The 22,639-nt window shown below is 47.3% G+C and overlaps 1 protein-coding gene across 4 annotated transcripts in view; it reads left to right on the top strand.

The window, feature by feature from the left end:
* dcx (doublecortin) overlaps nucleotides 1–22,639 on the top strand; it is a 149,172-nt gene that overhangs the window by 98,832 nt on the left and 27,701 nt on the right. For all 4 annotated transcript variants that reach the window (XM_033030800.1, XM_033030798.1, XM_033030799.1 and 1 more), the window contains exon 4: nucleotides 20,577–20,679. In XM_033030800.1, coding sequence (XP_032886691.1) covers nucleotides 20,577–20,679 — 103 coding nt within the window. The remainder of the gene's footprint in view (nucleotides 1–20,576; nucleotides 20,680–22,639) is intronic.

Below are 22,639 nucleotides of genomic sequence, written 5' to 3' on the forward strand. Positions count from 1 at the left end.
TTTCTCCGGAGATGCAGCCTGACCCGCTGAGTTAATCCCAACGGCCACGCCCGGCCAGGCCGACCCCGCAACGCCGCAAGGACAAAAGACCTTCACGGTTAGGTCAAGATCCCGGCATCTACAACAACTGGGACCTGACAGTGGCACCAAACTGGCGACTCTGTGCACGGTCTCAGCGTACCACTGCTGCGCACTCGTACTGTATCTGAGATGCTAATCCAAGATGTATTTAGGTGCTAATGCATAGTGACACAGCTGCTCCTCGACCTACGATGGGGTTACATTCCGATAAACCCCTCGTAAACCGAAAATATCGCAAGTACAAAACGCATTTAATACATTGCAATCACGTTCCCGGAAGTGACGAGCGTTTGTCGATCGTAAAGTCGAAATATCACAAGTCGAAGCATCGTAAATCGGGGAGCACGTGTACTTGTACTGAACTGTGTACACAAATGAATTTCACTGTTTCTCGGTACACGTGACAAATAAAAACAAGTTACGCCAGCACTTTATGCCTAACATTTAAAACACATTTAGTACATAAATAGGAAAGGTTTTGAGGGATATGGGCTGCATGTGGCAAATGAGAATCCTTACGTTATAAACTCTTGGTCTCGCGCAGTCTGTTTCTTCCTGTGCAGCTTAATCCCAGAACCAGCCTCACCAAAGTGGTGGTAATTCCCTTGTAAAAGGGCCCAGCAAAAGTTAAAAGCCCATGTTTATGTTCATAAGGAATAGGAGCAGAATTAGGCCATTCGGCCCATTAAGTCCACTCCGCCATTCAATCATGGCTGATCTATCTCTCCCTCCTAACACCATTCTCCTGCCTTCTCCCCATAACCCCTGACACCCATACTAATCAAGAATCTATGCAAAGGTACACAAAAATGCTGGAGAAACTCAGCGAGTTTCTCCAGCATTTTTGTGTACCTTCGATTTTCCAGCATCTGCAGTTCCTTCTTAAACACAAGAATCTATGCATCTCTGCCTTAAAAATATCCACTGTCTTGGCCTCCACAGCCATCTGTGGCAAAGTATTCCACAGATTCACCACCCTCTGGCTAAAGAAATTCCTCCTCTTCTCCTTCCTAAAGGAACATCCTTTAATTTAAGGTACACAAAAAAGCTGGAGAAACTCAGCGGGTGCAGCAGCATCTATGGAGCGAAGGAAATAGGCAACGTTTCGGGCCTATTTTAATCTCTGCCTTAAAAAGATCCATCGGTTTCCACAGCCTTCTGACCTGACATGGACTCCACAAGCTGGAGTAACTCAGCGGGTCAGGCAGCATCTCTGGGGGAAAGGAACGGGTGTCTTTTCGGGGTGGAGACCCTTCTTCAGACCTGAAGCGTTAACCTGCTCCTCATCCCCCAGAGATGCTGCCTGTCCCGCTGAATGACTCCAGCTTTGTGTGTCTGTCTTGGGTTTAAACCGGCATCTGCCGATCCTTCCTACACAGCATGTATAACCTTCATGTATGACTGACTGGTTTGGCTGCCGCTTGAGGTGAAAAAGCCAGCCAGCCAGCGCGTCTCACCCTCGGGACTAGGAATTGAATGCGTCAGGGCTGCGAGATACGGCAAATGCAATTATTCACTCAACACATGATCTGTCTGTGACCCTGCTTTCAAGCGACTGCTGAGCAATAACAGGCATCAATACTCTCTCTGTGGAAAGAATGTCGACTTACAGTAAGTCACAATGTTTAGGCTTTCGCTAATGCCGGGGAATTAGAAACTCGCGTCATATTCAAAAGAAATTGCATAGATTTTCTTTTGCCTCATCCTGATTGAAAGACAGTTGAGTATGAGATTCGAGAACCAGAGGACATGCTGTGCTGGCATTTATTTCAAGAGGGCTTGTATCCAAAAAACAGCGATGTAATACTGAGGTTCTATAAGGCGCTGGTCAGGCCACAATTGGAATATTGTGAGCAATTTTGGGCACCATTTCTGAGGAACAATGTTCTGGCTCTGGAGAGGGTCCAGAGGAGGTTTACAAGAATGATCCCAGGAATGAGCGTTTGATGGCACTGGGCCTGTACTCGCTGGAGCTTAGAAGGATGAGTGGGAACTTCATTGAAACTTGCCGTACAGTGAAAGGCTTGGATAGAGTGGGTGAGGAGAGGATGTTTCCACTAGTGGGAGAGTCTAGGACTAGAGGTCACAGCCTCAGAATTAAAGGACGTAAAGGAAGATGAGGAGGAATTTCTTTAGTCAGAGGGTGGTGAATCTGTGGAATTCTTTGCCACAGTAGGCTGTGGAGGCCGGCAATGAATAGTTTTAAGGCAGAGAGATAGATTCTTGATTAGTACGGGTGTCAGGGTTTATGGGGAGAAGGCAGGAGAATGGGGTTAGAAACATAGAAATTAGGTGCAGGAGTAGGCCATTCAGCCCTTCGAGCCTGCACCGCCATTCAATATGATCATGGCTGATCATCCAACTCAGTGTCCCGTACCTGCCTTGTCTCCATACCCCCTGATCTCTTTAGCCACAAGGGCCACATCTAACTCCCTCTTAAATATAGCCAATGAACTGGCCTCAACTACCTTCTGTGGCAGAGAATTCCAGAGATTCACCACTCTCTGTGTGAAAAATGTTTTTCTCATCTCGGTCCTAAAACATTTCCCCCTTATCCTTAAACTGTGACCTGAACGGGTTAGGAGGGAGAGATAGATCAGCCATAATTGAATGGCGTAGTAGAGTCCCTCCTAACCCCATTCTTCTGCCCTCCCCATAACCTGTACTAACACCAATGCCCCCAACTCTATGCAGCTTAGAGCTTATTTGGAGGTTGGAGTGTTTAATAACCCGATAACTCTCAGGAAGAAGCTGTTCCTGAACCTGGACGTTACAGTTTTCCGGCTCCTGTACCTTCTTCCTGATGGCAGGGGTGAAATGAGAGCGTGGCCAGGGTGGTGTGGGTCTCTGATGATGCTGGCTACCTTTTTGAGGCAGCGACTCCTGTAGATCCCATCGATGGTGGGGAGGTCAGTACCCGTGATGGACTGGGCAGTGTCCACCACCATTTTGCAGTCTTCTTCACTCACATGTTACATCAGAATTGAGCTGTCGATGGGGTACAGATACAGGATAAAGGGAATAACGTCCAGTGCAAGATAAAGTCCATAGAAGTCCAATTAAAGACAGTCCGAGGGTCTCCAATGAGGTGGATTGTAGTTCAGATAACAAACAACTTGACAAGATGCCTGTGACCACTGCCCGGTCCATCACCGGCTCTGACCGCCCCACCATCGAAGGGATTTATCGCAGTCGCTGCCTCAGAAAGGCAGCCAGCATCATCAGAGACCCACACCATCCTGGCCACACACTCATCTCACTATTGCCATCGGGAAGAAGGTACAGGAGCCTGAAAACTGTAACGTCCAGGTTCAGGAAAAGCTTCTTCGCAGCAAACATCAGGCTATTAAACACTGCAACCTCCAAATAAGCTCTGAATTACAATAGACATTATTATTATTATTATTATTATTATTATTATTGCACTACTATTGTTTGTTTTTTGAGTATGTGTGTGTGCATATATATATATATGTGAGTATGTGTGTGTGCATATATACTGTATATATATATATATTTTGTGTGTGTACTTGAGTATGTGTCTCTCTGACCCCTCTCACCCCTCTCACCCTGGCCACAAACTCTTTGAATCACTTCTCTCTGGAAGGCGACTCCGGACTGTCATAGCTGCCACAGCCAGACATAAAAACAGCTTTTTCCCACGAGTAGTAGCTCTACTCAATAACCAAAAATCTGTAGCCTCCTTTTGCTCTGGTATTATATTTAATTCACATTTTTAATCGATAATGTTTTATTATTAATGTTTAATGTTTTATGTGTCATTCCTAACTGTCACTGTATGTCATGTTGTCACTTGCGGGCGGAGCACCAAGGCAAATTCCTTGTATGTGAATATACTTGGCCAATAAACTTATTCATTCATGCATATATATACACACTGAACTTTTTGTTTTCTCTCTCGTTTATCACATTGTTTACGGTGTACTATGTTTACACGTTCTGTTGTGCTGCAGCAAGTAAGAATGTCATTGTTCTATCTGGGACACATGACAATAAAACACTCTTGACTTGTGTAGCCCCCAATTGTGAGAGCGCTTGGACTTGCACGCATTTGGGTTCAAAATGAGAATGCTCCTAAAATGAGCTAAGCCTTACTGGTATCGAGTCACAAAGGCACCAGCTCTTCATCTGACAATGAATCCTTGGTGTGGCATTTAGCTTCGCCGCTGGGGGCCACAGAATTCTCGAGTCGCCCGCTGGGCAGGGATTTTGGAAACTGTCACGTTGCTTGTCTGGAAGTTCAACAACTGTGATTAACTAGGCAGCATGGGTTCTATGATTTAAAACAGAAATTATGTTAAAAATAGCTATTCCGCACAGCTTCTAATGGTTATGTAAGTGACGTTATAGAATTTAGAGCACTAGAGTGATACAACGTGGAAACAGGCCCCCTCGACCCAACTTGCCCACACCGGCCAACATGTCCCAGCTACGCTAGTCCCACCCGCCCGCGTTTGGCCCATATCCCTCCAAATCCGTATGACCTCTTTCCATTTTCTGATAAAGATTCTTAGTTTGTGTTTCGCTGCACATTTGTCAGTGGCTACAGTCCGAGTCATAGGGTTACGGACTCGTAGTGTGGTACTGCACAGAAATAGGCCCTTCGGCCCAACTTTCCAATGCCGGCCTTTAGGCTTTAGAGATGCAGCATGGAAACAGGCCCATCGGCCCACCGAGTCCGCTCCGACCAGTGACGCTACCTTACACTAAAGGGACAATTTACAATTAACCGACAAACCTGTACGTCTTTGGCGTGTGGTAGAAACCGTATGCGGTCACGGGGAGAAGGTACAACCTCTGTACAGACAGCACCCGTAGTCAGGATCGAACCCGGGGCTCTGGCGCTGTCAGGTATCAACTCTACCGCTGCGCCACCGTGCCATCCATTGTTTATCTTGCACTAAACGCTATTCGCGTTATTTCCTTTATCCTGTATCTGCACACTGTGGACGGCTCGATTGTAATCATGTATTGTCTTTCCACTGACTGGACAGCACGCACTAAAAAACCTCTTCACTGTACCTCGGTACAGGTGACAATAAACAAAACTAAACTAAACTAAATGCTAGGTAGACAAAAATGTGGTAGAAACTTAGCGGGTGAGGCAGCATCTATGGAGCGAAGGAATAGGTAACATTTCGGGTCTCGACCCGAAACGTCACCTATTCCTTCGCTCCATAGATGCTGCCTCACCCGCTGAGTTTCTCCAGCATTTATGTCTACTTTCGATTTTTCCAGCATCTGCAGTTCTTTCGTAAACTAAATGCTATTCCCTTTATCCTGTATCTGTACACAGTGGAGCAATTGATAGACAATAGGTGCAGGAGTAGGCCATTCGGCCCTTCGAGCCAGCACCACCATTCAATGTGATCATGCCTGATCATCCACAATCAGTACCACATTCCTGCCTTCTCTCCATATCCCTTGACTCCGCTATCTTTAAGAGCTCTGACTAGTTCTCTCTTGAAAGCATCCAGAGAACCGGCCATGTGCAAACTAAGGCAGAGAATTCCACAGAATCACGACTCTCTGTGTGAAAACGTTTTTCCTCATCTCCGTTCTGAATGGCTTACCCCTTATTCTTAAACTGTGGTCCTTGGTTCTGGACTCCCCCAACATCGGGAACATGTTTCCTGCCTCTAGCGTGTCCAGACCCTCAATAATCTTATATGTTTCAATATGATCCCTTCTTATCCTTCTAAATTCCAGAGTGTACAAGCCCAGCCCCTCCATTCTCTCAGCATATGACAGTCCCGCCAACCCGGGAATTAACCTGGTGAACCTACGCTGCACTCCTACAATAGCAAGAATGTCTTTCCTATGATGGTAATCATGTGTAGTCTTTTCGCTGACTGGATAGCACACGAGAAAAAAGCCTTTCAATGTACCACGGTACATGTGATATTAATAAATTAAACTAGTTTACAATAACAACAACAGCATTTATATCCCTCCTGTGATACCGTCCATAGATTCACGGCTCAATATCCGGGACACTTTGCACTTAACATGCAGAGCGGGTATCTCTTACGAAATGTTTCTCATATGAAGTCCCATTACCTGCGGCTTGTAAGTGTCGAGATAAAATGGTTGAGAAAATGGCATTTCTTTTGAAATCAATATCTCGTCTGTTTTCATTATTGCTGCATGTAACAAAATGAGATGCACTCTAAATTAAAAAGAGATCAATTTATTACATCAGCAGTATTAATAGTCAGACGATTCGTCTCTCTTCAACTCTGAAACCTCTCCCGACACACTAGGGGGCAATTTTACTGAGGGCCAATTAACCTACAAACCCGCACGTCTTTGGGACGTGGGAGGAAACCGGAGCACCCGGATAAACGCACACAGTCATAGGGAGAATGTACCAACTCAGGATCCAACCCGCGTCTACGGAGCTGTGAGGCAGCAACTCCACCGCTGCGCCACCGTGCCGCCTCTTGGAAATCTTGATGTAAGCCTATCTAGGCAAAGTAAAAGCTGAAGTAATTGAGAGAAAACGAGAGCTTGATAAGCTCTCATAAGGGTGACGCAGGGGTAGAGTTGCTGCCTTACAGCGCCAGAGACACGGGTTCGATCCCGACTACAGATGCTGTGTGTACGGAGTTTGTATCCCGTGACCTGCTTGGGTTTTCTCCGAGATCTTCGGTTTCCTCCCGCACTCCAAAGACGTACAGGTTTGTTGGTTCATTGGCTTAGCAAATGTAAAAATTGTCCCCAGTGTGTGATAGGGTGCGGGGATCGCTGGTCGGCGCGGACTCGGTGGGCTGAGGGGCCTGTTTCCGTGCTACATCTCTAGACTAAACTATCTAGGCAAATTAAAAGCTGAAGAGATTGAGAGAAAATGAGAGGTTGATCATTTAGGTTGGCTCACTAACAACTGCAGAATGACTCAGAGCTGGTGACACTTTTTATAGTCTCTTTACTGATTTCAAACCCTGGTCGGGTTTTGACAGCTGCTGTGACACAACTATTGGCCGCATTAGTTGTGCATCCAATTTGTAGCACTATTATTTTTCAATCTCTTTAAGGGCGTCATGGTGGCGCAGCGGCAGAGCTGCCGCCTCACAGCGCTAGATACCCGGGTTCAATCCTGACCTCGGGTGCTGTCTATGTGGTGTTTGTATGCTCTCCCCGTGACCTGCGTGGGTTTTCTCCAGGTGCTCCGGTTTCCTCCCACACTCCAAAGACGTGCAGGTCTATAGGTTAATTGACTTCAGTAAAATTGTAAATTGTCCCCGGTGTGTTTAGGATAGTGCTGTTGTACGGGGCGATCACTGGCCGATGCTCGATGGGCCGAAGGGCCTGTTTCCGCGCTGTATCTCTAAAGTCTGAAGTCTCTCTTTAACTAGATGGATGGATGCCTGCCAGTATTATAATTGGTTCATTAATTAGCATTTTATAACATATTTTTTACTGGCAATGAAGGCCAGCTAGTTCGGCTAATGTGATTTTTTGCTTGCAATCAGTTTAGGTTTGGTTGTGGAAAATTAATTTCTAAGTCTACTGTAATATTTAATTGACTCTGTGGTAACGATTACTTGGAAATATAGTGGAAGATTTTATTGTAATAGCTGTGGGGAAATAATTCCATCTGACTGTAAGTGATAGATTCACTGGAAATGTCATTGGGACTGTGTAGATAATATGTGCGGGGATCGCTGGTCGGCACAGACTCTGTACGCGGAAGGGCCTGTTTCCGTGCTGTATCCCCAAACTGAACTAAATTATTTGTCAGAATTATTGCCTTCCTCCGTGGTCCAAACCCTTGGAGCTCCCCCCGTGGTATCAGCACGGAGCTCCCCCCGTGGTCTCTGTGTGGAGCTGCCCCCGTGGTCCCCACCTTGGAGCTCCCCCCATGGTCTCTGTGCGGAGCTCCCCCCGTGGTCTCTGTGCGGAGCTGCCCCCGTGGTCCCCACCTTGGAGCTCCCCCTGTGGTCTCAGCATGGAGCTCCCCCCGTGGTCTCTGCAGAGCTCCCCCCCCCCCGGTCCCCACCTTGGTGGTCCCCCCATAGGCTCCACGTCGGAGTTCCCCCCGTGGTCTTGTGGCTTACGTAACATCTGACAGGCAATGGTTTGGAAGGATATGGACCAAATGCTGGCAGGCGGGACTAGTGCAGATGGGACATGTTGGCTGGTCTGGGCAAATTGGGCCGAGCGGCCTGTTCCACACTGAGATGCTATGACCAGAAAACAAGGCAGTGAACATAAACCAATCCACATGCATAGCAATTATTTTCCTGTGAAAATCTTTACATCGATCTTCAGCAGAAATATACTGAAGAATGCAAGGAATTTATAAACAAAATACAGGTAGACATATTCAAATTCAAATCTCCTTCAAACGGATTTGCTTTATAACAGAACGTGGTCCTTATTTTAATACTCCAGAAAGTAAAATGTTTCTTGTTGGTGGAGGACCTTATGACCTATGACTCCTCAACCCTCATGGAGCCACAAGGAACTGCAGATGCTGGAATTTTGCCAAGAGCACAAAATGATGGAGTAACTCGGAGGATCAGGCATGGATAGGCAATAGACAATAGGTGCAGGAGTAGTCCATTCGGCCCTTCGAGCCAGCACCGCCATTCAATGTGATCATGGCTGATCATCCCCAATCAGTACCCCGTTCCTGCCTTCTCCCCATATCCCCTGACTCCGCTATCTAGCTCTCTCTTGAAAGCATCCAGAGAACCTGCCTCCACCGCCCTCTGAGGCAGAGAATTCCACAGACTCACCACTCTCTGTGAGAAAAAGTGTTTCCTTGCCTCCGTTCTAAATGGCTTACTCCTTATTCTTAAACTGTGGGCCCTGGTTCTGGATAGGTGATGTTTTAGGTCAGGACCCTTCATCGCAAGAATGCAAGGAATTTTTAAACAAAATACAGATAGACATATTCAATTTCAAATCTCCTTCAGACAGATTTGCTTTATAGCAAAATTTTGTCCTTATTTTAATACTCTACTCCAGAAAGTAAAATGCTGCTTATTGGTGGAGGATTAATGACCCGACCACGAATCCATGTCTATCCAGGTCCTTCCTACCTGGCCCGCTGAGTTACTCTGGCAATTTGTGTTCCTTCAGCCTTCATAATCGTACATTAACCTGGTTTATTATTAGCTCAGTTTATTATTGTCACGTGTACCGAGGTACACTGAAAAGCATTTGTTGCGTGCTAATCAGCCAGTGAAAAGGCAATATATGATTACAATCAAGCAATCATGTACGGGGAGAACATAAAGTTATAGGAGTAGAATTAGGCCATTCGGCCCATCAAGTCTACTCCACCATTCAATCTTGGCTGATTTATCTCTCCCTCCTAACCCCATTCTCCTGCCTACTCCCCTTAATCTCTGACACCTGAACTAATCAAGAATCTATCAACCGCTACTTTAAAAATATCCACTGACTTGGCCTCCACAGCCTGCTGTGGCAAAGAGTTCCACAGATTCACCACCCTCTGACTAAATAAATTCCTCCTCATCTCCTTCCTAAAATAACGTCCTTTAATGCTGAGGCTATGACCTCTGGTCTTGGACTTTCCCACTAGTGGAAACATCCTCTCCGCATCCACTCTATCCAGGCCTTTCACTTGGAAGGGGGGAGAACAAAATGGGACCTGGCGCTGGGGGTACTTTGTAACTTTGTTGATGCCCTTTACATGGCCACTGTTTGCATACCGTGGGTGTGTGAGCAAAGAGTTTCACCGTGACTGGCCACATGTGACAATAAAGTATTCATTCATTCGTTCATACGTACTGAGATACCGTGAAAAGCTTTGCACTCCATCCAGGCAGAGCACACTAAGGCAGCGCAAAAAAGAAAAACAAACAAATACAGTATGTCGTGGCACAAGTCATTATTCTCACAATTGCTTTGACCTTTTTCAGATCTGATCTATATCAAAGGAAAAAAAATGTCACCCAGTGAGTTGTGAATCTGTCGAATTCTCTGCCACGGAAGGCAGTGGAGGCCAATTCACAAAAATAAAAGAGAGAGTTAGATATAGCTCTTAGAGCTAAAGGAACCAAGGGATATGGGGAGAAAGCAGGAACGGGGGTATTGATTTGGGATGATCAGCTTGATCAAATTGAATGGCAGTGCTGGCTCGAAGGGCCGACTCCTGCACCTAGTTTCCTTACATATCATCAGATGTGTTGGGGGTTATGGCCCTGTCCCACTGTACGAGCTAATTCAAGAGCTCTCCCGAGTTTAAAAAAAAAATCAAACTCGTGGTAAGCACGGAGAATGAACGTAGCGGGTACGTCGGAGCTCGGGGACGTCTCTTAGCGGCTCGTAACGCTAACGGCAGGTACTCGGGGAAACGCAGTAAGCTCGGGAAGACTCGTGAAGGTTTTTCAACATGTTGAAAAATGTCCACGAGAGCCCCGAGTGCTGACGAGCGGCCATTACCGTAAATCTCCGAGTTCGAATCAGGCCAAACTCGGGAGAACTCTTTGAATGAACTCGTACAGTGGGACAGGGTTTTTACTCTGTTAGAGGGTGTCATTCCATCCATAGGTTGACATTTGGAAGAATTTCCATTCCGTATTCAACCGTATTCATTGTTCCGCATCCACTCTGAGCACTGAAATGGGAAACGGGATTTTCCTGACACAGCGATCCCACACGTTTGAGTTCCTGTTGTTGGCTGCAATCACCAAACATCCACAGTATCTGTATCCCATCTTCTGACACTTTCTCTCTCTCTCTCCCAACAAAGGCTCAAACACCTTGCGCAGTAGATAACCCTTTAACGGAGAAACCTGGGAGACACAAAGAACTGCACACACTGGATAGTTGAGCAAAACACAAAGTCCGCCCCGACCAGCGATCCCTGCACATTAACACTATCCTACACCCACTCGGGACAATGTTTACATTTATACCAAGCCAATTAACCTACAAATATGTACGTCTTTGAAATGTGGGTGGAAACCGAAGTTCTTGGAGAAAACCCACGCAGGTCACGGGGAGAACGTACAAACAGCACCCGTAGTCGGGATCGAACCCGGGTCACCGGCGCTGTAAGGCACCAACTCTACCGCTGCGCCACCGTGACCGCCCTTTGTTCTCTAAGGCTCTGCGCCCAATCACTCAGTGGTCACCGAATTGGAATGCTCTTGAATTTCTTTGGCATTTAAGCTTTGGCATTCAAAAGAGTCTGGGAATTATTAAAATAAAAGGTAATATGCACTCATATGCACGAACCACAATTCAGTACATCAAAAGCAGCTGATAAATCATGTACAACAAACTCTTATAGCAGCTGTCTCCTTGGGGCCCCCATGATGCACTTGCACCACCACTTGTATCTGTTGAAAGGTCCCCTGGTTCATAAGTTCTAGAAGCAGAAATAGTCCATTCGGCCCATGAGATCTACTCCGCCATTCAATCGTGGCTAATCTATTTTTCTCTCTCAACCCCATTCTCCTGCCTTCTTTCCATAACCCCTGACTCCCTTCTTCTTACACACGAGTCCACACACTGCTGAACCCACGTCTTGGCATCTGCACACAATGGTGTCGGTCTTGTCGCTTCTTGCGCTACTTGTGCGTGGTGGTGGAAAGATTGGTGGAGACAGGGCCGCGACCTGAACACTCTTTCCTTCACCCCACCTGACTCCCTGAATAATCAAGAATCTGGCAATCTCCAACTTAAAAATATCGATTGATATTCGTTGTATAAAATCATGAGAGTAATCGGAGAGATGCACAGTGTCTCTTGTCCAGGGTAAGTGAATCGAGGACCAGAGGGCATAGGTTCAAGGTGAAGGGGAAAAGATTTAATAGGAATCTGAGGGGTAACTTTTTCACACAAAGGTTGGTGGGTGTTTGTCAGGGGTGGTGGTGGTGGAGGAGGGAGATACGATTGGGGTATTTAAGGTCTTAGACATGCAGTCATAGAGTGATACAGCGCAGCAACAGGCCCTTCGGCCCAACATGCCCATGCCGTCCCACCTGCCTGCGTTTGACCCATATCCCTCTAAACCGGTCCGTCGATATAGTCACATGGACGTCGTGCAAGCAGAAGAGATGAATGTAAATTGTAACCCATTCCTTCTTTCCTTCTCTCCAGAGATGCTGCCTGTCCCGCTGAGTTACTCCAGCATTTTGTGTCTATCTTCGATTTAAACCAACATCTGCAGTTCTTTCTTACACAATGTCAATTGGTATCAAGGTTCAGCATCGGTATGTGGGTGCTGAATAGCCTCTTCCCATGCTGCACTGTTCTAAGTTAGGTTTCCTGCTGCAGTCCTTAGGCAAGAGTAGGAATCAAAACAGTCGCAGTTCTGATAGGGAAAGAGAAAAAAAACAAGGAACTGCTGATGCTGGTTTACAAAAAGAAAAGCACAGAGTGCTGGAGTAACTCATCTTTGGAGGAAATGCTATCCATGTCCTCCAGAGATGCTGTCTGACCCACTGAGTTACTCCGGAGCAAAGGAATAGACGATGTTTCGGGTCGAAACCCTTCATCTGATGACGTCTGAAGAAGGGTTTCGACCAGAAACATCACCTATTCCTTCGCTCCATAGATGCTGCCTCACCCGCTGAGTTTCTCCAGCATTGTTGTTTACCTTCGATTTTTCCAGCATCTGCAGTTCCTTCTTAAACACTGAGTTACTCCAGCACTTTGTGTCTTTGAAAGAGAAAGAGAAAACCAAGGGGTGGCTCGGTGGCAGAGCGGTAGAGTTGCTGCTTTACAGCGCCAGACACCTGGGTTGGATTCTGGCTACGGGTGCTGTCTATGCGGAGTTTGTATGTTCTCTCTGTAACCATGTGGGTTTTCTCCAGCTGCTCCAGTTTCCACCCACTCACCAAAGATATATACAAGTATGTAGCTTAATTGGCTTTGGTTAAAACATTGTAAATTGTCCCTAGTGTGTGTAGGATAGTGCTCGTGTACGGGTCGATCAGTGTGGACTCGGTGGGCTGAAGGGCCTGTTTCAACGTTGTGTCTCAAGAACCTAAGATATCAGATGGATTGAGTGGTATTTCTGATCAGTTCAGTTTATTTTATTGTCACGTGTACCGAGGTACAGTGAAAAGCTTTTGTTGCATGCTAACCAGTCAGCGGAAAGACAATACATGATTATAATCGAGCCGTTTACAGTGTATAGATACATGATGAGGGAATAATGTTTAGTGCAAGGTAAAGCCAGCAAAGTCCGATCAAGGATAGTCCGAGGGTCACCAATGAGGTAGATAGTAGTTCAGCACTGCTCTCTAGTTGTGGTAGGATGGTTCAGTTGCCTGATAATAGCCGGGAAGAAACTGTCCCTGAATCTGGAGGTGTGCGTTTTCACACTTCTGTACCTTTTGCCCGATGGGAGAGGGGGAGAAGAGGGAGTGGCCAGGTTGTGACTGGTCCTTGATGATGCTGCTGGCCTTGCCGAGGCAGCGTGAGGTATAAATGGAGTCAATGGAAGGGAGACACAAAAGGCCGGAGTAACTCAGCGGGACAGGCAACATCTCTGGATAGAAGGAATGGGTGACGTTTTCGGTTCGAGACTTTGTACGATTCCTCCTACTCAATGGAAGGGAGGTTGGTTTGTGCGATGTGTCCACAACTTGCAGCCATTATTTGTGGTCTTGGATGGAGCTACATGATGGGACTGTAAAGGGCCAGTCCCACTTGGCGATTTTTTTTCGGCGACTGCCGGCATCATTGACTGATGTATCGCGCGTGACGCGGCAGAGACGTGGCGTGATGACATACATCGTGCGGTGTTTTTTCAAGTGTCGCAACATTTTTTTTGTTGCCGCTGGATTTTGAAATGTTCAACATCTTTTGGCGACACTGATATGACTCAGTCGGCGAAAAAATCGGCAAGTGGGACAGACCCTTTAGTGTGCGTTAGGCATTGTTGTTTTACCACAAGGACAAAATCTTCACGTACATATTTCTGGTGATTCAGTATCTGGAAATCCCCAAACATTTTTGTTCCCTTATTTAACTCAAAGATCAAAATCTACATGACCTGATGCTTTTCCTCTCAGAAGCAAGAATTTTACATCGAATGTCTGTCCTTCAAAGTATTTTTTTTCCTCTCTGCTTGAAGCAGCTCACAAAGTGAACAGAAATAGCTGCTTTGCTGGCTGTGAAACACACAGGATGCCCTGAAGCCATGTAACATGCCACATAAATCCAAGCTGTTGACTGCTCTCAGAGGAGCCAAACGAGAAAAATACACAGAACTTTTTTACTTTGATAACAGTTTACTTTTAAAACAGGGCCTGATGATTAAAGTCTTAGTGTGAAACTGATACAACTTTATAGATACAGCGTGGAAACAGGCCCTTTGGCCCACTGAATCATGTTCATAAGTTCTAGGAGCAGAATGAGACCATTCGGCCCATTAAGTCCTATGATGATCCATTAGGGCACGGTGGTGCAGCGATAGAGTTGCTGCTGGACAGCATTTGCAGAGCCGGAGACCCGGGTTTGATCCCGACAACGGGTGCTGTCAGTGTGGAGTTTGCACACTCTTCCTGTGACCGCGTGGGTTACCACCGGGTGCTCCGGTTCCCTCCCACATTCCAAAGATGTGCGGGTTTGTAGGTTAATAAGTAGAATGAGGTTGAGAGGGAAAGATAGATCAGCCTTGATTGAATGGCGGAGTAGACTTGATGGGCCGAATGGCCTAATTCTGCTCCTAGAACTTAATCAGCCTCTGTAGATTGCCCCGAATGTATACGGAGTGGATGAGAAAGTGGAGTGTGCAGTCACTATTATTCCACTTGGGGTGGACTCGGTGGGCCGAAAGGCCTGTTTCCATGCTGTGCTTCTAAACTGAACTAAAGCACACACTAATCTATGGACTGGCTTGGTTGCATTAAGAACTTTGGGCTTTTTTTGCACTCATATTGGGAGTTACTGATCTAAATAATATTTTTCTGGTTATTATATATTATCTGTGAGTATTTCACACAGAGAGTGGTGAATCTCTGGAATTCTCTGCCACAGAAGGTAGTTGAGGCCAGTTCATTGGCTATATTTAAGAGGGAATTAGATGTGGCCCTTGTGGCTAAAGGGATCAGGAGAGAAGGCAGGTACAGGATACTGAGTTGGATGATCAGCAATGGATGATCAGGCTCGAAGGGCCGAATGGCCTACTCCTGCACTTATTTTCTATGTTTCTATTGTATTAAGCTGCTACAAATAATAAGTTAATCGTTCCATTGTCGGAACATATGACAATTGAACCTTCTCAACTCATGAAGTGACATAATCCTGCAGATTGGAATGACCAGGGGATATGGGGAGAAGGCAGGAACGGGGTACTGATCAGCCATGATCACAGTGAATGACGGTGCTGGCTCGAAGGGCTGAATGGCCAACTCCTGCACTTATTATTTATTGTCTTTTGGACTTAGTTTAATGGTTAATTTTGTGTTTTATTTCTCACGTATGCAACTGCGCAGTGAAATTCTTTTTGTCTATATTACACATGCGGGCGCCGCCATTTTGGCCGCCATTATACAAAGTCCAAAGTTCAAAGAACAAAGTTCGGTCAGCCCGCATGCACGATGTACTGGAGCAGTTCCCGCAAACCGATGTCCCTCTCCTATCCTCTCCTCGCCCGGCCATCTTTGTGTCCAGGGGGCTCCTTTTGCAGCTGACCTTGAAGGCGCTAGAGGCATTAACCCGGCTCACCCTCCCCCCGGCCCTCGCTTCTCGTGCCCGACATCTCCAGCGGCTCCTTCCCGGTTACGCCGACCGACGAGCCTTCGGGCGAGTTTCCGGTACCAACGACCAACGTGCTTTTGGGTGGGCACCTCAAGAAGGCCTCACTCATTGGACTAGAAGATCCGAAGAAGGGTCTCACCCGAACGTCACCCATTCCTTCTCTTCAGAGATGCTGCCGGAGTTACTCCAGCATTTTGTGTCTATCTTCGGTTTAAATCAGCATCTGCAGTTCCTTCCTACACAAGTCCTAGAAGATCGATTGTTTTTCACCTATCCATGTTCTCCAGAGATGCTGCCTGCCTCGCTGAGTTACTCCAGCATTTTGTGCCTCTCCTTCGTCGCCTAGCACCTGCAGCTCCTCGTTTTCGACGTTTTTTAATTTTTTTTAATCAAAAATATTTCTTCAAATATTAAAACAATATTTCCAGTACAGTAAAAACAAAAACCGAACCCACCACAATAATACATGACAAACGATAAGCTATTATACAACTGCTGAAGGAACTCAGCGGGTGATGCAGCATCTATAGGTGACGTCACCTATTCCTTCGCTCCATAGATGCTGCCTCACCCGCTGAGTTTCTCCAGTTTTTTTGTCTACCTTCCATATTTCCAGCATCTGCAGTTCTTTCTTGAACTATTATACAACTAACATTCCTTGTCCAGGATGCATTCCACCCCCCGCGGTGCCCAGCGGTCCCAGAAATCCCCCAGGATGCCCGTGGACAGCGTGTAGTCCCTCTCTAACACCACCCGGGCGCGGACGTAGCCCCGGAAAAGAGGCGGGCGGCCGGCTCGGGCAGCAGGCATGGAAATCGCTATCAAAACATGGGGGGGACCGGGGGCCACAATTTCTTGGCGGCCACGCGCGCATGCGCACACTCATAAAGCAATAGAGGTGGCGGAGCGAGCACTCGGTGCTAATGCTCGGTCTGTTCAGCAGCAAGGGTGAGATCAACATCAGACAAGGTGCTAGTGGGGAGAAAAAGACTCCATACAGACAGCGCCCGGAGTCAGGATCTAAACCCGTGTCCCCGGCGCTGTGAGGCAGCAGCAACGTGCGGGCCGAGTGGCCACTCTCTCTCTGTACCTGCCAGCAGCCGCAGCAGACCCTCTGCCTTCCAGACAGAACGGCATCCCTGGTGGTGACCCGGTCCCGGTTCCCCCTGCTCATCAGGCGCCAACTCCACGCTGCACCCAATCACCCCCGAGTCAAGCGGCGCGCTGGGCTGGAGGAGAGAGCGTGATGCATTAGTGCGAGGCTTCGGCCGTGGGCTTGAATCGGTCCGTTCACGGGGCCTTTCATCGGCCGGCGGGGGCTTAACATCGGGAGCCTCGATCGCCTCGATGCAGCGGTTTGATGCGACGGGCGCTGAAAGGCCCCGTGAATGGGCCGATTCAGCCCTTAGAAAGCGGCTGATAAATTCTGGATGACAAAACATGGGAGGGGATCGTCCCCCACCTCTCAAAGCAGGGGGAGGAACGTGTCCCCCCTGCACCCCCCAGGATTTCCGCCCATGTCGGGCAGAGCCCTCTTCCGCCTGGCTCCGTGACTTGTGGATGGCCAACGTAGCCAGGCCCAGGAGCAACCCAACCAGGACATCCTCAGCCCTACCCTCTCTCCCCTACGCACAGGGTGTCCAAAGTTTCCACATTGATACCATGTGGCCTTGTCTCTTAGTGCTTCCTTTGAACACACTGAGATCTACGAAATGAATTAAATCACCAGTTCATTCCCCTGCAGTGATCTCATCTGTCAGATAATTTAAATTGTAAATGACTGTAAATCCCTGGTACAGGTTCTCATTTGTCTCACGCTCACTGCAGTATCTAATTGCATTAATTTGGCCAGCTTCTTCGTATTTGCATAAAATTCATGTAAGATTTTTGTTTAGGGTGTAATTTGATGCACAACTTTTAATTAACATATATTGAGAATATTTGGAGCTGTCTCCAGTCAGTAGTGAAAGTCAGTTTTAGTTTTAGTCTAATTTTTTCTGTGTTAATTATATTTTGTTTGGGAAGAGAGAGCAGAAGAGGTTTAACGGAATGGTGCCTGGATTGGAGGGTATTATATATTAGACGAGGTTGGATTGTTTTTTCCGGAACGTCGGAGGTTGAGGGGAGACTTGTACACTCTGGAGTTTAGAAGGATGAGAGGGTATCTCATTGAAACATATAAGATTGTTAAGGGCTTGGACACGCTAGAGGCATGAATGTTGGGGGAGTCCAGAACCAGGGGCCACAGTTTAAGAATAAGGAGTAAGCCATTTAGAACGGAGCCGAGGAAACACTTTTTCTCACAGAGAGTGGTGAGTCTGTGGAATTCTCTGCCTTAGAGAGTGGTGGAGGCAGGTTCTCTGGATGCTTTCAAGAGAGAGCTAGGTGGGCTCTTAAGGATAGCGGAGTCAGGGGATATTTTTTTTGATTGAATTGAATCCTTTATTTGTCATCCAAACCTATGGGGAGAAGGCAGGAACGGGGTACTGATTGGGGATGATCAGCCATGATCACATTGAATGGCGGTGCTGGCTCGAAGGGCCAAATGGACTACTCCTGCACCTATTGTCTACTATCTATTGACTTGATAGAACTCTATCAAATGATAAAAAGCATCATGAGGGTAGACAGTCAGAAGCTTTTCCCCAGGGTGGAAATGTCAAAGACTAGAGGGCATAGCTTTGAGGGGAAAGTTTAAAGGGTCAGGTATTTCACACAGAGGGTGGTGGGTGCCTGGAACGCGCTGCTGGGGGTGGTCGTGGAGGCAGATAAGATAGTGGCATTTATGAGGCTTTTAGATAGGCCCATGGATATGAGGTCAAAAGCCATTTGGCCCGTCGTCTACCCTGCCAATCAACCATGGATGATCTATCTCTCCCTCCAAACCCCATATCCCAAGGAGCAGCACCTCATATTTCGCTTGGGTACCCAGCGGTATGAACATTGACTTCTCCAATTTCAGATAGCCCATGCTTTCTCCCTCCTTCCCCTCCCCCTTCCCAGTTCTCCTACAAGGTCTCCTACTCCGCCCACTTTCCATCTTTTACCCGCCCCTCACCCCCCCCGACATAAATCTGAAGAAGGGTCTCGATCGGAAACATCACCCATTCCTTCTCTCTATAGAAGCTGCCTCATCCGCTGAGTTACTCCAGCATTTTGTGTCTGTCTACCTTCGATTTTATCCAGCATCTGCAGTTCTTTCTCACCCATTCTCCTGCCTTCTCCCTATAACTCCTGACACGTGTACTAATCAAAAATCTACCTATCTCTGCCGTAAAAATATCCACTGACTTGGCCCGGGAGTGGAGGGATATGGATCATGTTCGGCACAGACATCGTGGGCCGAAGGGCCTGTTCCTATTCCATGTTCTATCTCCAGAGTTAGTCAATGAAACAATGGCTTGCAAACAGGTGACTGGTTTTATTTTTAGTCTGAGTCGTACAGCAGGGAAGCAGGCCCTTCAGCCCAACATGGCCATGTCAACCAAGATGCCACTTGGCCCTTCAAGCCTACCCTGCCATTCAGTATGATCGTGGTTGTTCAAACAGAGGCCTCATCTCCTCTTCTCTGTCGCAGTTCCCCATAACTCCTGGCACGGTATGGGCGGCGCGGTGGCGCAGCAGTAGAGTTGCTGCTTTACAGCACTTACAGCAGCAGAGACCCGGGTTCGACCCCAACTACGGGTGCTGTCTGCGCGGAGTTTGTACGTTTTCCCCGTGACCTGCGTGGGTTTTCTCCGAGATCATCGGTTTCCTCCCACACTCCCATGCTCCAAAGGTTTGTAGGTTAATCAGCTTGGTGTGAATGAAAAGTTGTCCCTAGTGTGTGTAGGGTAGTGTTAATGTGCAGGGATCGCTGGTCTGTACGGACTTGTTGGGCCGAAGCGCCCGGTTCCGCGCTGTATCTCTAAACTAAAGTGAACCCGCCCAAAGGCTCGTCGGTCGGCATAACCGGGATGGAGTTGCTGGAGATGTCGGACACGAGGTGCGAGGGCCGGTGGGAGGGTGAGCTGGTGTAATGCCTCCAGCGCCTTCAAGATCAGCTGCAGGAGGTTCCCCCGGGACACACAGATGGCCAGGTGAGGGGAGGAGAGGGACGTTGGCTCATGGGAACTGCTCCAGCACATCGAGCACGCGGGCCGATCGGACTTTGAATAATGGCTCCAAAAATGGTGGCACCCACATCTTTAGTTTAGTTTAGAGACTCAGCACGGAAACAGGCCCTTCAGCCCACCGCGTTCGCACCATCCAACGTTCCTCTGCTCATTAACACCGTCCTACACACTCTGGGGACAATTTACAAGTATACAAAGCCAATTAACCTACAAACCTGCACGACATGGAAGTGCGGGAGTAAACCGAATATCTCAAAGAAAATCCACGCAGTCACGGTGAGAGCGTACAAACTCCGTACAACCAGGTCCCGTAGTCAGGTTCGAACCCGGGTCTCTGGCGCTGTAAGGCGGCAACTCTACCGCTGCGCCACCGCGCCACCCTGTCCATGTATGATATATATGTGCAGTTGCATACCTGACAAATGAAGCACTATTGACTATGAGAGGAACAGGCAGCATCCCTGGAGAGAAGGAATGGGTGACGTTTCAAGTCGAGACCCGTCAGAACCAATACGTCACCCATTCCTTCTCTCCAGTGGTGCTGCCTGTCACGCTGAGTTACTCCAGCTTTTTGTGTTAAATCAGCATCTGCAGTTCCTTACTACACTCTTGACTTGACTATTTTGTGGCGTAGCACGCTAATAGATTGTTGTTTGCTTGTTCCAGGTGGCTTGCCTGCAGGACTTCTTTGGAGATGATGATGTCTTCATAGCTTGCGGGCCAGAAAAGTTTCGCTATGCCCAAGACGACTTCTCACTGGATGAAAATGGTAAGCTCTGTTAGGATTAAGACTGTGAATAAATTACAAACCCATACTGATCCTTCTGGCCCCAAGAACCTACATCAGGAACCAAATTTAGTGAAACGTTTCACCGCTTAAAAACTACCTGATAGGAAATGAATTCCAACAAGTGCAAGGATTTTTGACATTCTACGGAAGATTTTTCAATATTTTAGTTTAGTTTAGAGATACAGCGCGGAAACAGGCCCATCAGCCCACCGAGTCCGCGCCGACCAGCAATCACCCCGTACACTAACACTACCCTACACACACTAGGGACAATTTACAATGACACCAAGCCAATTAACCTACAAACCTGCACGTCTTTGGAGAGTGGGAGGAAACCTGAAATCCCGGAGAAAACCCACGCAGATCACGGGGAGAACGTAGAAACTCCGTACAGACAGCGCCCGTAGTCAGGATCGGACCCGGGTCTCTGACGCTGTGAGGCAGCAACTCTACCGCTGCGCCACCGTGCCACCTTGTTACCCGGTCCAGCTGTAAGACTGTGCACACACACAGGCATACACCCAGGGAGTGCAGACATTAGAGGCATCATCCTCATCCACGTCCCTATTGGTAAGAACATGAATGTTATCTGACTTTAAGAGGATGTTTAAATTGGTTGGAAACTTCCTCTGATTTATCAGATGGGCCATGACTTAAGAATGCGTCCCGACTCTGAAAATGCTCTCTTCTCGTTAGTTAAACAAAATAAATAGCAGCCAAACAGAAACGGCTGGCAATGCTCAATGGGTCAGACAGCATTTGTTTCTCCCCACATCCCATGGACGTGTGGGTTGGTATGCCCTCTGTAAATTGCCCAGGGAATGGATGAGAGATTGGGATTCTCATCCAACTAGTGGGAACAGTTGGTCGGCATGGACTCGGTGGGCCGAATGGCCTGTTCCCATGCTGTATCTTTCAACTAAACTAAATTGTTTGCGCAGAGCTCTTTAGCATGGAACTGAAATGAAGGCAGTGTGTAGGAAGTGGATGGGAAAGTGGGAGAACATAGAACTTGTGCAAATGGGTGGTCGATGGATGGCGTGGACTTGATGGGCCGAAGGGCCTGTTTCCACGCTGCATCTTTTAATGAGACGCTCTCTTTCACCCCATCCCCCCCTTCCAGCTCTTTGTCAATCCCTTCAGTCCCATTACATCTCAAGTTGTCCCACTGCAAGCCAAGCGATAGAATTCTCACAGCGCCATTCATTTTATTCTTTGTTTTCAAAGAGTTATCACTGAACATGCTTCTCATCAGCCCCAAGTGGATCAAAAGTCTATCCCCTTCTATAAATATCTCGATAACATTACTGATTGAATTGACTGAGCTTAATTTTTTTATTTCAGTGTTTTCAACAATGTATTTCTCCACATTAGGTCTGTGGAACGAGCTGCCAGAGTAATCTCTCAACTAAACTCCAATAAAGGAAGACATTATTTAATTGGATTTGGTGCTGCTCCTAAGCCAAAGTATAGCCTGAACCAAACACAAATGTTGAAAGTCCTATTCTGTATTATTTTGAGTACAGGAGCATATTAGATAATGGGCCCGTATTCTAAAGTTGGATTAAGTTCACCAAATCCTCTTTATGAACTTATACAATATATTTTTTTTCTCCTGCATAAAGTTCAAGGAATAATTACAAGGGTAAAGTCATAGCGTGATACAGCATGGAAACAGGCCCTTCGGCCCAACTTGCCCACACCCGCCAACATGTCCCAGCTACACTAGTCCCATCTGCCTGTGTTTGGTCCATAGCCCTCCAAACGTGTCCTATCCATGTACCTGTCTAACTGTAACATAAAGGTTGGGATAGCCCCTGCCTCAGCTACCTCCTCTGGCAGCTTGTTCCATACCTCCACCACCCTTTGTGTGAAAAGGTTACCCCTCAAAATCCTGTTAAATCATTTCCTCCTCACCTTAACCCTATGCCCTCTGGTC

Source organism: Amblyraja radiata, chromosome 12, assembly GCF_010909765.2.
Source record: "Amblyraja radiata isolate CabotCenter1 chromosome 12, sAmbRad1.1.pri, whole genome shotgun sequence".
Lineage (NCBI taxonomy): Eukaryota > Metazoa > Chordata > Chondrichthyes > Rajiformes > Rajidae > Amblyraja > Amblyraja radiata.